At 37.0% G+C, this 16,961-nt stretch overlaps 1 protein-coding gene across 1 annotated transcript in view; it reads right to left on the bottom strand.

The window, feature by feature from the left end:
• LOC122794856 (latent-transforming growth factor beta-binding protein 2-like) overlaps positions 1 to 16,961 on the bottom strand; it is a gene marked incomplete in the record, with an annotated part of 523,235 nt that overhangs the window by 426,388 nt on the left and 79,886 nt on the right. The window contains 1 exon segment of the mRNA XM_044063459.1: positions 6,644 to 6,707. Coding sequence (XP_043919394.1) covers positions 6,644 to 6,707 — 64 coding nt within the window.

The raw sequence follows: 16,961 nt of genomic DNA, 5'->3' as shown, positions 1-16,961 counted from the left end.
GGAGTATGTGTAGGTTGAATTTGAGTTCATCATCCATGATGACTCAAGGAGTTTTGTGTGAGTTTCGAGTTGGATTACTGTATTGTTAGAGGATGTAATAGCAGAGGTGTATTTATAGTAAGGCAATGGGGGAGAAAGAGTAAGAGTTTGATCTTCTTTGGGTTAAGGATACGTAGATTATTAGACAACCACTATTCAGTGGATAGAAAGGCATGCTGGGTTAGGGTATGGAGTTCAGATATATTGTTAGAGATGGAGATGAAAACTGACTCATCGTATTGGATGAGGGATGATTGTTGACCAGATGTACAGAGATTGTTGGTGAAGACATTAAACAGAAGGGAACCCAAGATGGAACCTTGTGGTACTCCAGTTGGGACAGGAATTAATGGAGAAAAGGATGAGAGCCATTTAACAGATTGCTGTCTGCAGGATAGGTAACTGGAAAACAAAGCAAGAGAGGTGGAAGATAGAGATTAGCGAGTTTAGATAGCAGTAGGGGGTGGAAGGCTGTATCAAAAGCTTTGGAAAGGTCTAGGAAGAGATAAGATACGAGTTTATTGTTATCTAGGGCCTCAGCAAAGATATGAGTGAAAGATAAGAGGGTAGTAGTTGTGCTGCGGTTAGGACGGAAACCGTGCTGAGTGGGACTGAGAAGGCTATGCTGGAGGAGGTAGTTCAGAAACTGAGAGTGAATGCATTTTTCAAGAATCTGAGAGGGGGGATAGGATGGCAGTAGTTAGATAGGTCTGTTGAGTTTCCTTCCTTTATGGAGGGGAATAGTGAAGAAAGATTTCCGTAGGGTAAGAAAGGTGGATTCTTGAACTGATCTATTGATTAGAATAAATACAGGATAGGCAATAGATTCAGCAGCAAGTTTAAGGAAGGTAGGATGTAGATTGTCAGTGGAGGGAGAGAGCAGGGTTTGAGCTTTAGAAGAAGAGATCTGATGTAGGAAGAGAGTGAAAGGAGAATAGATTTTTGTTTGGAGGGTTGGGCGGGGTTGGCAGAGAAGTGCTACAGTTGGATGGTATGAGTGTTTGATGGTGCCAACGTGTTTATTGAGGAGAGTAGCAGTTTCCTGAGGGGATGTATTATGGTAAGGGCAGTTACATTCGTTACCAAGATGATTCTTGTTTTATGGCTTGATTCAGAAAAACATAAAATTCCCATATTTTTAGAATACATTAATGGGACCACTGACTTCCTTAACTTTACACACCAGGTGGAAAAAGACCAGATATCACAACTATATCACTAGGTAGGTTGCAAAGTGGCTCACAGAGCACACAGTGTGAAAGTAGCAGACTCCAAGTCAGACTGCCAACCAATCATGAATGGAGTCCCACTCTGTCCTGGGTCCTCTCCTGCTCGGCATCTACTTCTCAGAAGTCCTGACCAACACAATGGAACTCTGGCTGACCAGGTTTGTAGATGACTGGAAGCTGCGAACCATTATTAACTCCCCAAGTGATGCAGACATCCTACAGAAAGGCCTCACTGAGACCAGTGACTGGTGTCAAAACCATGGCCTTAAGCTTAACGCCAAAAAATGCGTTGTCATCCCCTTTGGCAAAAATTCATTTCCCACTAATTACCACATCGATGGGAGCCCACTGAACACTGAAGGTGTTGTAAGAGTTCTGGGGACGCAGGTTGACAGCAACCTCCCCTTTGACCACCACATTGCCACTGTGGTCAGAAAGTCCTTCTATGTGGCACATCTCATTACCAAGGGTTTTGCATCCAGGAAGAAGGAGGTCATCTCTCTCTCTACTCTTCCCTCATTAGTCCAATTATAGAGTATAATACTCCATTTAGCATTTACCTCACTAGACACCTGCAACAGCTGGAGAGGCCACAGAAGTACATCATGAAGAGGACCATAGGCATTAAACACATGTCCTACATGGACAGACTCAAAAGACTCCAGCTATTCTGTCTCATATCACCTACTTATAGGTGAGCTCTGCTTGACTTACAAAGCCATGTCTGACCCAGCTCTGTTAGAAATGTTACATCTAAAGAAATCCCAATCCCTCCATACCACATGCTCCAGAGATCTCAAACCTCATTACCACAATCAGAGCATGCTGGAGGGACAGGTTCCTTACCCAGAGACTGTCCATGCTCTGGAACAGACTTCCCATACATGTCAAGCAGAGCACCTCGCTGACACTCAAGAGAAATCTTGATGAGTGGATGGGTAATAAAAGTCCACCCTGGGGATCACACCAGTGATTCTAGGCACTGGGAACTAATATCAGGTGGCACGATGCCAGGGCACCTCTATGGGCTAGGCCTGCAAAGGCTCCAGGGCCATTAGCCTAGTAGACATCTATGAACCTATGAAAAGAAACCTACTAGTTTGAGTCTGGCATCATCTATCTATAGAAAGCCCACTTACTGAAACGCATTTCTGCATTTTCCAAGTGCACATCCTTATAATCAAAAGAAATCAGTGGTTAAAGGGCAGCTAGTAAGGGCAGCCTGTATGACAACTAGGTCAGATGATTTTCTACAGGAATGTGATAATTTAAAAACTATGTTTATGAGGAGAGGTTATCCTGAAACCCTTATTCAGGAGTTAGTTGTTGAAGTAACGGAAAAAAGAAATAATGTGCATGTTCCCATTTTACATGACCATAAGTTTATGCCCACTAATGGTGGCATAACTAACAATAATGGCCCCTCAGGAGATAATCCTAACTCACTGGTTCTAGGTGCTTCTGAAGTTCAGTTTAATTATAAAACTTTTTTTACCACCTTCTCTACAGATTACAGAATCATAGAAGGCTTTTTGAAAAAGAACTGGGTTTTAATTAGAGAGAATCCTGAATGGGTAAAGAAACTGTGTGAATACCCCATAATCACATACAGGTGGGCGCAGTCTCTTAAGAATGTTTTTGAAACAAAAGAAAAACCTGTGTGTACCAATGTTATGAGAGGACTGGCCAAATGTAATATGTGCAACATTTGTAAGTATGTTAAAACTGACAATGTTATTAGTGTTAACGGAAAAAGTTTCACTGTCTACTGCTCAACTAACAGTAATAGTAAGGGCGTAGTTTACATTTCCCTATGTGAATGCTGTTCTACTGATTACATAGGGAAACCAGAACGCAAGTTGAAAGAAAATATAAGAGAGCATCTTTATGCCATTTTTAAGTTAAATGCAGCTAATACCCTAGCTTGACATGCAGCTGCTTTCCTGGTCATCGCTTTCAAATTTCAGTACTGGAAAAACTAATTCTTAATGCTAGAGGCGGTTCCTTTTGATTACACCTGGAAATTAAAAAATTGTTTTGGCAAGTACATTCTGCTACCATTCCAGGACTCCATGAAACATTGTGTGTTACTAGTTTTCTCAAATTTAAAGCATTTCAAAGGTGATTTTACTTTCAATTTTTAACTGACACTTTCATTGTTGTTAAAACATAATTGTTTTTAAAAGGTTTTTATAAGTAAATATTTAAATATATTTTTGACATGGTTTAGTTATAGTTTTGCATGCCTTTAAGATAATATTATGAGGTGGGATACAACTTTTATACAAAAGCTTCTTTTTTTTTTGTGGGCCAGGTTTTATCTGATGAAGTCTGACATTGGTTTCAAGACGAAAAGTTCTTAATAAAATTTTAGTTTGTTGTATGCTCTATGAAGATGCTGCTTACGCTTTTTCTGTAGTTTATGCAGTCTCTCTGTGGTCTTTATTAAAAGAAGTAGCAGAAATTCCTGTTTCACACCTCACTTTTAGTTGGACAAACTTTTTGTATTTCTTTCTTAGCATGTTGATTCTCTCTCCAGTGAAAAATATTTTGAAAGATGGGTACAGCAGTTTGAATCTCACACCTGCTCTCAACATTCTCTGAACAATGGAATACATTTCCTCCTCCTCTGCCTGGTGTACAATGATTAGTCATTCTCCAGAAACACTCTGCTGTCTCCCACTTTTAGTACTTTGTCCTTCTGCCACAGTTCTGCTGGTAAGACTGGATCTTTACTATTAAAGGTCTAGGTTGCTTTCTCACAGCTAGGTTTGGGGCATATATACAATGTGCCCTTTCAATTAACAGTTTCTGTTCTTAAATACTAGTCCAGTTGCTTATTTGTGCTTTCATAAAATGAATACAGTCTGTTCCTTCTAGGTTCTCTGGTACACCAGAAAATCTCAGGTTTTCCCCATGTACTCTGTCCTCTAATTCTATTATTTTTTTAAAACATCTCTTCTTGTGCAGTCTCATATTTATCCAGTCTTTTCTTCATTTTGACCTCTGAGTTTTACAGTTTTATCACCTGATCTAAATATCTGTTTAAAGCTCCTTCCATTTTTCCCAGCCTTTTACTGTTTGGGTTGATACACTCCATCAGTGTTTAATTTATTTTAGTCAGGTCTGTGTGCAGTTGCCTTACACTTTCCTCTATGTTACTAGAAGCCATGTCGGGAACTTGCACTGCTTTTTGCTGAACAGCTGCTGTACTTTTCCCAGTCTGTGTTTCTTCGTCACCTTTTGTATCTGATTTTCCTTCAGGTCCTCTGTATTTCTTTTTTCCTGGCATCCAGGCAGTGCACTTACTAGACAGTTTCTGAAATTAACCAAAAATTTTGGTCCACTGGATTTCTCTGCCAAGTTTCTGTTTTCACACAGAGAGCTACAAAGGGATAATTAGTAGGGCATATAAAATAGTGCATGATAACTACAAGAATCAATCAGAGAAGGCTAGAAAGGATTGGGGAAGGAGATTGGATAAGCAGTTCACAAAGAAACAATGGGGGGATACAAGTCTGCTCTCAAATGTGGAATAAAACCTAGAAGATTTAGTATCTTTGCTTGGAAGAATTTGCATAGGTATTTTTAAATCGCAAGTAGACTACAAAGAATACTTCTTCAGGTAGGCTGCAAATGTTAGAGGTGTAATGTGGAAGAAACAGGTAACTGGAAACATGTTTTGGAAGTGTAATGAGTTGACAGACTTCAAAAATTCCATGCAGACTACTCTATCTGAAATAATGGGTGAGCAAACTGCTGTAACTAAGGAGATTTTTTTGAGCTGTGATACAGAATCAAAATTGCCTTGACACAGTAAGGCCTTGCTGTGTCTAATTATGATGGCCACCAAAAAAATGGAAAATGGAAATCAAAGTATAAATCAACTGAACTAGAGGTAGTGAATACAGTGACACAGATAAAACAAAAAGGAAGTGGAATCTTTAGAAAAGTGTAGGAGCAAATTACACAGAAAAATGGGAATTTTGGAAACAATGCATGCAGAATAATGTTTTGGAGGAGGAATGAGATTGAAAAGAATTCAGGATATGAATGAGCTTGTAATGTTTGACTAACGACTGGAAACACGAAGTGATATATAATGTTTGCAAATAAAGCTATGTCAATAAGGTTTGTTTTCATTTAGATAAATGTATGATTGTCTATGTCAAAATGATAATTTAATATTTCTTGCTTGAAAAAAAAAAAGAGAGAGACCCTGAAGCTTCAGCTAAAGAAAGACTAAATTCAGATTTCACTAGATGGTTGGAGAATGATGTCCAGGGGTAGAAGGGTTCTTCACCTGGAAGATTTCATCATCAAATGTCATCATTTTACTACTGTAACTGGAAATGAAGCAACCTCTTCCTCTGCTGCTTCAACAGTAGTCACACCCCTTGCTCATCCAAGCAGTAAAGTGGTAGGGATCCCCCCTAAAATGAGTGAGTGAGGTGTTAGGGTTAAACAGGGTCCTTGGAGCTAACTTCAGCCTATAGCATGAGGGAGAGAATCTTGACACCAAAAAAAACAGAGGAGAGTTTTTTTTTTGCATTCACTATGACAGACCTGAGTTCTCAGTTACTGAAACCCAACCTTATGAAGCACTAGATTCTGGCTCTGTACATCTATGTACAATAGACTAACTTATCACCCCCACAACCAAACATTTTGGCAGAGCTAACTAAAGGAGCAACATAAAATGGACAAAAAGAAGTGACAAACTAATGTATGTTCTAAAAAGTTAAATTCATTGCTCTTCTAGATAAAGCTTTAAGTGTACCACAGTATTTGCATATATCAGAATCATGATTAACATCTAAATTATAAACAAAAACACTGGGTAGCCTTCTAGAGGAATTAAAAGGCACCTGCTGGTAAATTTTTCTTTGGATATTATCAGTAGACACACAAAACCATGCACAAGTAATCCCTACAGAATCAAGACTGACAACAGAAAAGTTGTACTTATCATTGCAGAAGCTAAAGCCTAGGATGGCAAAACAAACCAGCAAAGCTTAAGTACATCAATCATTCATTTCAGGTGGCAAATAAGAACTGAAAGAGGCATGTGTTGCACTAATGCAAACATCTGCAGCTTAAGATTACAAACATGTGTCCCTACGAACATCCAGCTATTTAAAAAAGATCCAACTTAAAGGAAATTTCCTGATCATAGTATGAATTCTTACACCAGTGATCTTTATGATGAACAAATACATAACAAACAAGCATAACACAAATTAATGAAAAAAAATAACACTGAATGGTTCACTGGAAAAACTATAGCTAAAGAACTATATAGAAATGATAAACAGATCTATAAGAAATCTCATATAGGTAAAAAACTATTTGTAAAGTTATTACTTTGCACTTACTTGGAAAATGTTCCTTGAGGGCATGGTTCACATGACAAGGCACCCTCAGAAGAAGCATTATAGCCTATAAATAAGAAAAATAATAATGCTCAATCAGTACTGATAATGCATGCCACATGAAAGATATTATTAAACAGATCAAAACAGTTTAGTATTCCAATGTCAATCACTGCATTGCACCTATTTTTCAACTACCATCCCTTTCCTCTACTATACCAATGGACTACTATCCACATAAGGTATCAGCAGCAGAGAGTCAACATAACTTTTCCAAATAAACTTCAGAAGTAAACATTTAAGGTAGATATACAAAGCCTTCAATGCACTTCTGTCACCCTATTACACACTGACGTATCTGCATAAATGCTTACTGTTATGTGGGAGCCATGTACAGACATTCTTTTGCTATACAGCAAGCATTTTATTGTTTTGTCAAATGCCAGGAACAGCAGCCCTCAGACAACCAAAGGTCACAGAAGTTAAAAGGATACTTAATCTTCCAGGACTTTTAGCAAACTAAATCTCTTCCAAATAGCCTTAGTAGTGTAAGCAAGTCTTGTCAATTTGCTGCAAAGTATGGTACTTTTTTCTTCAATGACACTGAATTTATTATTCAAAAATATGAAAATAAGTTCAAATTAAAGTTTAATAACTAAAAATACATAAAAATAATTGTACATCACACAGAAATAGAAAATTAAATGTTTTTTCAAGGCGCTTTTGAAATAATGTGGGGGATTCTCTCAGCTACTGGAAAGAGGATCCAAATGAGAGGAATCTGATGATAAAAAGCCCTAATGCAAAAGTCTCTCAACATGCCCTATGTACCTCCTACCACCACTAAAGAACAGGAATGCTAGTAACACATAGGGATCCTAGGGGATCAAAGGATACTTGAGATACGAGTGACACAGATCAAACAATAAATAAACAGGTAGACTTCACTGGTGGTACAGAATTTAATAGTAATCCAGTGCAGACTCTGCATAAATTGATAATATGAGGGTAACGTGAAGTGCCTATAGGTAACTGTACTGCAGAATTCCAAACCATCTGCAAACAAGCAAATCCAATGTCCAGCGGCCCCTGCTAAAGGGACGTAAAGTAATCAAGATGACAAGGTACCATAGTATGCATCACCACCAACAGGTCTTCAGGAGACAGAAGGTATTTGATGCAAGAAAAGTTACAAGGTGGAAAGAGCAGATTCTTACAACAGACAGCATCTGGTCCTTAAGTGTCAATCACCCTTCACCAATCACACACAGATTTTAACTTCTTCACAAACACCAGTCTATCACTACTGTAAATCACAACAGGATTAATGGCTGGACAAGTTGCATTCTTCAGGTTGTTATGAGTACCCATGGGAACAGCCCTGGTCATGTTAAGCAAGAGATGATTAAAAGCCATTAAATTATGTATGCATTTCAGAGCCTCACCTAACTAATCTGCAACAGTTACATATTCAGAGGAAAAACTGAGTATCATCTGCTTAGTAAATACACACATGACCTCTTTCTCTTGCTCTCTCTCACTCACTACCTCTAATGCCCTCACCCAACTGCAGCATAAGCAGGGAGCATGTCAGAATGCCTACTACTGAACTCTGAGGAACTACAGATGTGACATAATAAACCAAGGATGAACTTGTCCCCTGCAACAATCTGCTGGACACATCCTGGGAGGTAGGAGGCAAACTATCTCCATGTTAAGTCTGAAACTGATAAAGAAGAAAGATGTTAATGCAATTCTTGCTTTATTTTCATCAGTAATGAGTTGCTCAGTGTATATACTTTCAGTACTATTTGTTGTCTATAAAAGTCTAGATGTTTGCCCCACTCCCAAAGATGTTTTTGGTTGCAAACGCTGGGCTGAGTTAAAAACGGTCCAGATGGATTAGTATGCTAACCAGTCAACAAATGCAAGCATGTGTAAATAAATAAATTACATCTACATTGTTAAATGCTAATGACAGAGATCAAGGAAAACCAAAACAGAATACTGCTACTCATCTCTTACCATTAACGCTGTCCCCCAGGATGCACGCAAGGGTCACCTCACAAGTGCATACTGTGCAGAAACCAAACTGAAATGGATCATAAAAACTGTATTCCTTAGTATAGACTCAAGCTGCAATTAAACAACCTTCTCAATAACTTTACCAAAAAGTGAAAAGTAAGAGATGAGGAGGTAATTTGGCAAATTGCCAAGATTTAAGTTATGATTCTTTAGAAATGAAGCATCAAAACCTCCTTTAGATCATAAGCACTTAATACAGCAAAGGCAATTTGGTAAATTGCTGGCCGAAGCGCATGAAGACAGGCAAAAAGTCTTGCTGGGTAAGGATACAGGCCAAAGGTAATTTCTTGAAAGTCTCCAAATCCAAGATGGAAGCTACGCACACTAGTGCTGCAATGTTGAGCTTGTCATGGAAGACAACGCAGTCTGCGAAAAAATGAGCAGTTAGATTGCATTCTATTAGAGGAACATGCGCTGTGTGGAAAGAGAAATCAAACCACTTAGGATATCACTCTTGAAAGAGCACAGCCAGTCAAAAAGATTTAGTAATGTTGCCGTCTTCAAGGAGATATCTGCCTGATAAACCACATAATGTTCATTAAACTTAAGCCTGATATCAAACCAGTCCGTGTCTTTCCACTTGTGCAAGCGCTGTTGCCCTCGTTTCCTCAGAGCACACAGCTCCACGGTCAGAAGACATGGGTCATGTGGTTTAAGATGAACAGGGCAAAACATAAACAGGATCAAGCAAGTCCAGTGAGAAAACAAAAGCTGTATTATAAGCTGAAAGTAACTCATCAGGACCACCTCCAATGGGCAACATTAAGAGCCAGCTGATGGGAGGGAAAAACTGAGGAGGAGTTATAAAATCTCAGCAATTCCTAGATTTGACATGCTCAAGACTGGGTGGCTGTAAATGAGGCAAATCCATTATATGACCCTTAACTGCTCAGCTTTAAAGTACTCCTTCAAATCAAGTGACCCCAAACCACGATGTTCTATGGGGAAAATCCATATATTCCACTTAACTCTTGCTGTCTTATTCAACTCCCAAATGAATTCAGTCAGTTATTTAACCATAAGTCAGCACTTCTCCTTCAACTGATAAAAATTACTTGAACTATACACAAGACTAAAGGTACCAACAACATTTTCACTGCCTCTGTCTTGCTACACCTATCCATAATCAAGAGATTACAGTTTTATGAGATGTTGTATTACCTTCTGTCTAGTCTCTTCCAAAATACACTTGGCTACCATAACAGAATCCTTTTCATTCTGTACACCTAAATACTTCATTTTATCATTTATTTTATGATCATGTGTATCAGTGAATCAATTCATGTGAGTGGAAAGTTTACCACTACAGCTTTTGTTTTATACTCATTCATTTTATTTCACAAACACACTTGAAATGGTCTCAAAAAGTTCTACAACACAAAAAAAACACTTTTCTGGATTTATCAAGTACAAAATACTATAAATCTGCAAATAAGGCTAACTTTTAATTACCACACAAGTTGTATCCTTAAATTTGTGAATCCCTTGTTTCCATTGCTAATGGCACTAAATATACAGCAAACAGTTGAGAAAGAATACAATCTTGTCTGGCTCCTCTATTCAAATGGTTTGGAAGAGAGGAGTTCTCCATCTATAATTCCTGCATCTAAGCCTTTATATATATCCTCTTTATTTATCCCATTATTTTATTAGGAAATGTAAAGTCTGACACTGCCTTACTCATAAAATCCCAGCTGAAACTACAGAATGCTTTCTCTGCATTAAGAATCAGACAATAGTGGCATTTTCTTATACTCTAGAATCCCTCAGGATCATCATTCTACTGTTATCAAATGTTAGCCTCCTCTCCACAAAAACACGCTCATCCTATCAATTTTGGTAGTATATTTCCCATTCTCTTAACTAATCCAAACACTTTACAATCATAATTTAAAATCAAATGGGTCTGTATGAAGCCAGATCTAAAAGGTCAATAGTCTCTTTCAGTAATACTTCCAAAGCATTCCAGATCTGTCTCATGTTCTTCCTTCCTAACTTCTGTATTTCCACAGGAATATTGCCAGTTCCTTGAGACTTCCCTGTTGACTGATTATTCATCTCTGTTTATATTGTTTATATTTCATCTCTTCCTATCTTTGCCAATAATGATTGAGATTCATAATCCTCTAATGCTGGCATAACAAAATTTTCCATAAATATTTCAATTTTTGCCTTTTCTCGGTTGCCCCATTTCTCTGTTTTATACAGATGTTCATAACATTTCCAAAATATCTCAAATAACCTCTACAACAGCTCTATATTTGTTCTCATCACAGGCTCATTAGGTTTGGCTATACCTTTTTCTACTTTCTGTTGCCTAAACTATTTTAAATGTTTTATAACCTAGAGTCATCAGAAGACAAGTTGTGTAACAACCTCTCAACTCATGCACATTGTCCAAGTACTCTTCCTTTAGCACTCTGCACTTTTCTCTTTTTGCTTATATAAATTCCACTTATCAGGCCTTTTATATAAACTTTACTTCATGTCCATATCCTTCTCTTTCTACCATGCCTTTAAATTAATTTTCAGTTCATCCACTCATTAACTGTTCATTCTGAAGAAACTTGTATCTTTTCTAACTGTTGAAATGCAATCTCTATTTTCCCCATAAATTATTGAATCATATCCAGTACCCATTCTTTAAATTCTCCTCTTTTTAACAAAGTATGAAAGCACAACTGTCTTATTCTTATAGTCACCACCCAGAAGTATCTTAGAAATTATTGCTGGGTGATTGGACATGTCAAATTTGATGGGTCTCAAAGCTTTCAATTAAATATACATGCTCCTGTGAGATATAATTTCAATCCAAACTAGCCCTGTTATTGTATCTTGGGGAGCAGGAAGTAAAATTTGAGATTCTGCTAGTGAGTTCACATCTTCCATGAGAAATATTCCAATTCTTCAGAAAGCTACTCTCTCTTTTTAAATTTTCCTTTCTAAATTTTCCTTTCTAGATCTCCCTGATAAAGCCATGGTATTGCAAATCAGGTTCCATTCCCCACTCAAATAATATTCCCTGCTCAAAGTTACTATTTCTTTCAATATTCTCCTAACCTCCACAAATGTAGTTTTATGTGGAATATAAATGGATAACAGTATAATCTTCCTCCCCAGCCAGTGATCCTTTGCTATCTAAAATCGATCATTAATGTCCTTTTTCTATTCTATCAAGGCACCTCCTGCAATTACTGTTACTCCCCTTTTCCTTTGTTCCTGATATTCCACTGAATGAGCAAACCTGAAATCCTTTGTCAAATTCACATGCTCATTTTTATCCAAAAGCAGCTCCAGTAACTCTATTTGTACCATACAATTCTTAATATAATTCAATACTCTGTCTATATTGTAAGGCCACTTACATTCCATGCTTCTATTGAGAGAAGAGCCACTTTGATAAACTACTATTCAACATACTGGATATGGTAGCTCTTCTGAACACATTTCCATTTTGCAGAATACATATGCACACTAATGTTTGGCAGAATGAACTTGCATGTAGTTGTTTACTCTCATCTTTGTCCAAAATTATGCCTTATCTTCCCAAATGTTTCACTTCAATAAAAACATGCAAGAAACAAAATATAAATATTTTCAAAATCATCCCACCCCTTTCAACTCTCAGCAAGCATAAAAAACTATATAAAACTATATACATTTTCCAGAAAGGAAACCCATTCCTGCAAATAGGAACAGTTGCTTCGAACTGATGGCTGCATCCACAGGTATAGCCCGTTCTAAAGTTAGTCAACCATGCTAATACTATGCATGTTAGACCTTGTGTTCCCACTTCTCAGATTACTCTTTATTCTTACCTTATCTCAACCCCCTCCCAAATGTGGAAAACTACCACCATCCTTTTCAGTAAAAATGTTTTAGCCTTAAGAAAAATGTTCACTGGCTGTCCTTAAAGAAAAAGGCTAAAATGTGCATGGTCATATTTTATACATTAAATTACTATGGCTACTCAGGAGACTAACTATCCACTTCCTACTGTTTCAAACTTCATTTCATAATTAATTTTTTACCCTCCCTGAACTGCTTCCCAACACCCCCTTTAAAGTTAATTGTACAGTATCTTCCATATCTGCTGAAACAGTAACAGAACACATTTTGCAGACCTCTCATAACTGTTTGTGACTGCAGGGTGTTTATTTCTAGCCAAATGCTGGTGTTAATGGAAAAACCCATGTAATTACACTGCAAATGCAATAAATAATTACCATTTTAATGTTTTAATTATTCTCCCTTTTGATTTGACTTTTTACTTAAATGATTACACGTAACAAACTAAAAACATGAATCCAGATATCCACCTCTAAAAACAGAGGTAGTTTATTATCTTTTAAGTCTATACACATGATCAATACACATTTACGTCCCCAACAGCAAAATATCACAATGGTATATTAAATTGCTCATTCCCAATTTTTTATCCTATTACATACAGTGCAAAGTCTGGATGCACTGCAACTAAGAAAGAATACTTTCTTACAATATCACAAGCATATTCAACAATCACTGATCTACCTGCATTTAAAATAACTCTACCTGCATATTGTAAGGAACCAAGTTAAGCTCATTACAAAATAACATCCATTTTATATCAAGCAGCATTTGTACAAATATAAAAACAAAAAAAATTCATTTACAGTTGCTTCTTCAGTCCAGTGCTGTCCTCAACAACAATCATCATCATGATAATATAGTAGTATCTTTTACAGTTATCCTGGCAATTAAAAACAGTCAAACTTCCAGTCATTTTAGCCACCACTTCTTCATGAGCACAGTTCGGAGTGCAAATTACATCAAGTGGGACTGATGCTTTACACTTTTCCCACTTAATCACTAAATTCACTTGACTGCTACATTTCTTCTTGATCAATGTGATGTCCCAACAGTCTGGTTTGTGTCCAATGTACTCTTGATTCTGGCCTACTATTTGGTTTCTTTCTATTACTAAAGCATTTCCTTTGGAACAATGGAAAAAGTTTATTGGCAAGGTCTCTGTGCTTTAAGAAACAAAATGCATCTTTATTAAATTTTCTTATATGACATAGGCAATCTTACATTTATATAAATGAAAATAAACCATAACACAACCTCAGTTGCAAACATTATACCTTACAAATTGTGCCAACACAACTGTAGCTGCAAACGTTACACATCACTTTTAATATATCCTGTCACTGTCAGTTAACCATGATATAAGCTCATGGAAATCCTTCTGCCTTCATTTAAACCTCATTCCTCCTCTGAATGCATTAATCACACATTTCCCATTTTTTACAATGTAATTTGCTCCTACCCTTTTTTTAAAGTTCCCAGATCCACTTGATTGATCTGTTACTTGTCTTTGTTACTTCTAGCAAAGTTGGTTTAGACTTTGATCTACATTTTCTAGTAACTGCTTTTTTGGCAGCCATAATAGATGAGGCAAGGCCTTACTATGTCTAAGTAATTCCAATTCCATATCATAACTAAAAAAAAAATAAATTTCCTAGTTACTCCAATTTGCTCACCTAGCATCTCCGACAGTGTAGACTGCAGGGAATATTTAAAGTCCGCCAACTTATTACATTCCCAGAAAATATGTTCCCAGTTACCTCTTTCTTTCCCATCACACCTCCAACATTTACTGTCTATGTGAGGAAAAATTCTTTGGAGCCTGCTTGGGATTTAAAAATACCTATGTAAACACTTCCAAAGACCCTAAATCTTCTACATTTTGTTGCATACTTGGGAAGCATACATATATCCCCCTCATTGTTCCTTACAATCTTTCCTAACCTCCTCTGTTTCTTATAGTTTATCATGCAAAATTTTATATGCTCTCCTAATTATTCTTTTGTTAATGGCAACTTCTGTTCTACATTCTACCAAAAACTCTACCAGTGCTGCTCTTTTGTTTAGCACCCCCTTATTTATTTCTCTTTGCCTATAATCTGATATCAATCCTTGAGGAAGGCAATCTCTAATCTGCAGTTCAAATAAGTTCTTGGCATCCTCCCATTCTATTACCTTTCTGTCTCTAGTTATTTGCTCCCAGTACCTTGGTTCCTTTGCCAATTTTCTCCAATATATTCTCGCCCCTTCTTGCCTATTGTCTGCATCTCTAACTGCAATCATCTCTATCAGCAGAATCTCCTTTCTCCATTCCTGTATTGGCCGAGTTCTTAGAATACCTTCTGCTACTTTATGAATATAATATTCTGTATGATTCTTAAAGGTCTGCATCCAAAATCCCAGACTCTCCCTGTTAAGTGGAGCTTACCCGTTACATCATCACTTTCCATTTTGAATTGCAGTTTTCTGCTTGTACTATGTATAAGAGCATTAACTGCATTGCTCTTAAATATCACAACTCGGGTAATCCCAATCCACCCTGTTCTTCTGGAAGAATAAGCTTATCCCACTCGACTCTTACAGTCTTCCTTCCTCATATAAAATCCTTCAGATCTTTATAATTACTAGCCACAACTTTTCCTCTGGTTGATAAAAATATGCCTGACCTGTGTATAAAACTAAAGGGGCAAACATTCTGACTGCTTGTATCTTACTATTGATATCCAATATAATGTATTATCTTTTTAGTCTCTTCCCACATATCCTTAGCTGCCACACCAGTATCATTTCTAATCCATATCATGTCCCCATAAGTATGGATATTGTTGAACGAATTTGTATGTGGGCACATAGTTCACCTCTATTGCTTTTGTTTTAGCTTCATTAATTTTGTATCCCGAAAAGGTTTGAAACTGTCTCAGTATATTCCACAGCACTGTAATGTCCACTTCTGGTTTTGTCAGGTATAAAATGTCATCTGCAAATACAGCCAGCTTTTCTTGACTAACATACTAAATTTATCCTTGAATTTCTGAGTCCCTTATTTTCTTTGCAAATGGTTCTAAATATAATACAAATAAAGGGGAGAGAGGACACCCCTGTATGGCTCCTCTGCTCAAGAAGAGATCAGAGAGGACCCCTCTTACTTACATTTTCGCCTCTGATCCTCATACATCCTCCTAATCAACTTTAAAATTTTATCAGGGAATGTAAATGCTTCCATTGCTCTGCTAGTCCCAGCTTACTCTGTAAAATGCTTTCTCTGCATCAAGACCTGCCAACAACAGTGGTATTTTCTTACATTCGGCTTCCCTCTGGATCACTGTTTTGTTAATGTTGTCAAATGTCTACCTCCTCTCCAGAAAACCACATTGATCCTTATCTATCAATTTTGGTATCACTTTTGCCATTCTTATATAGTCATTATAGACAAACATTTGATAATCATTATTTACTGCTGAAATGGATTCGATGGTTCTTTATCCTCTAAGTATTACAGCTACTACCACTTTCTTCCAGGATGTTTTTTTTTTTTACTTCTCTTAAAATACTGTTAAACAAAACCTTCCAGATCTTTATCAGTTCTTCCCCTTCTAGCTTCCAAACTTCCACAGGAATACCATCTATTCCTGGAGAGTTTCCTGTAGATTGCTTATATATCACCATTTTTATCTCATTTCCTCCTATCCTAACTGGTAGTAATTGAACCTTCTCTACCTCTATCCTTGGCATATTTAATTCTTCCATAAACATTTCCATTTGTACCTTTTCTTGATTTCCATACTTCTTTGCTTTATACTGACCTTCACAGAATTTTCAAAATATTTCTAATACTTCTAAATGATCCCTTGTTATCATCCTTGTTATAGACTTCCTATGGCTGGTGACAGCCCTTTCTACTTTCTGTTGCCAGAGTCTTTGTGCTAAAAGTTTTTGTGCTCTAGAGTTGCATCAACAAACAGCAGTCTTTTAAACTCATGCATACTGAGATAATCCATTATTTTCTGTTTAGCATTCTGCAGTTGCTCCTCCTCTTGTTTGGTGAGACTCCCCCATTTTGCATTACTTTTAACATCTGTCAGTCCCTCTAAGTAATTTTTGTTACTTCTTAACCATATCTCCCTTTCTTTTATTTCCACCCCATTTTTAAATTCCGCTTTAATTTTATCCCACTCCCTAGCTATAATTTAAGAAGAAATTTCTATCTTCTCTAATATTTCCTTAATTTCCACTGCCCATTCCTTAAATTCCTCTCTTTTCTATAAAGAGGTGGGAAAGCCCCTGTGTCTCATTTTTATTTCATTACCCTGTGTTATTTTACTTATTATTGGTGCATGATCTGAAATAGTTATTGGGTACGTATCAAGACCTTCAATTAAATGCACAT

This window comes from Protopterus annectens, chromosome 2.part1 (genome assembly GCF_019279795.1).
Source record: "Protopterus annectens isolate FY-2018-M chromosome 2.part1, PAN1.0, whole genome shotgun sequence".
NCBI classification, from domain to species: Eukaryota; Metazoa; Chordata; order Ceratodontiformes; family Protopteridae; genus Protopterus; species Protopterus annectens.
This window is presented reverse-complemented; position numbering and strand designations above follow the sequence as displayed.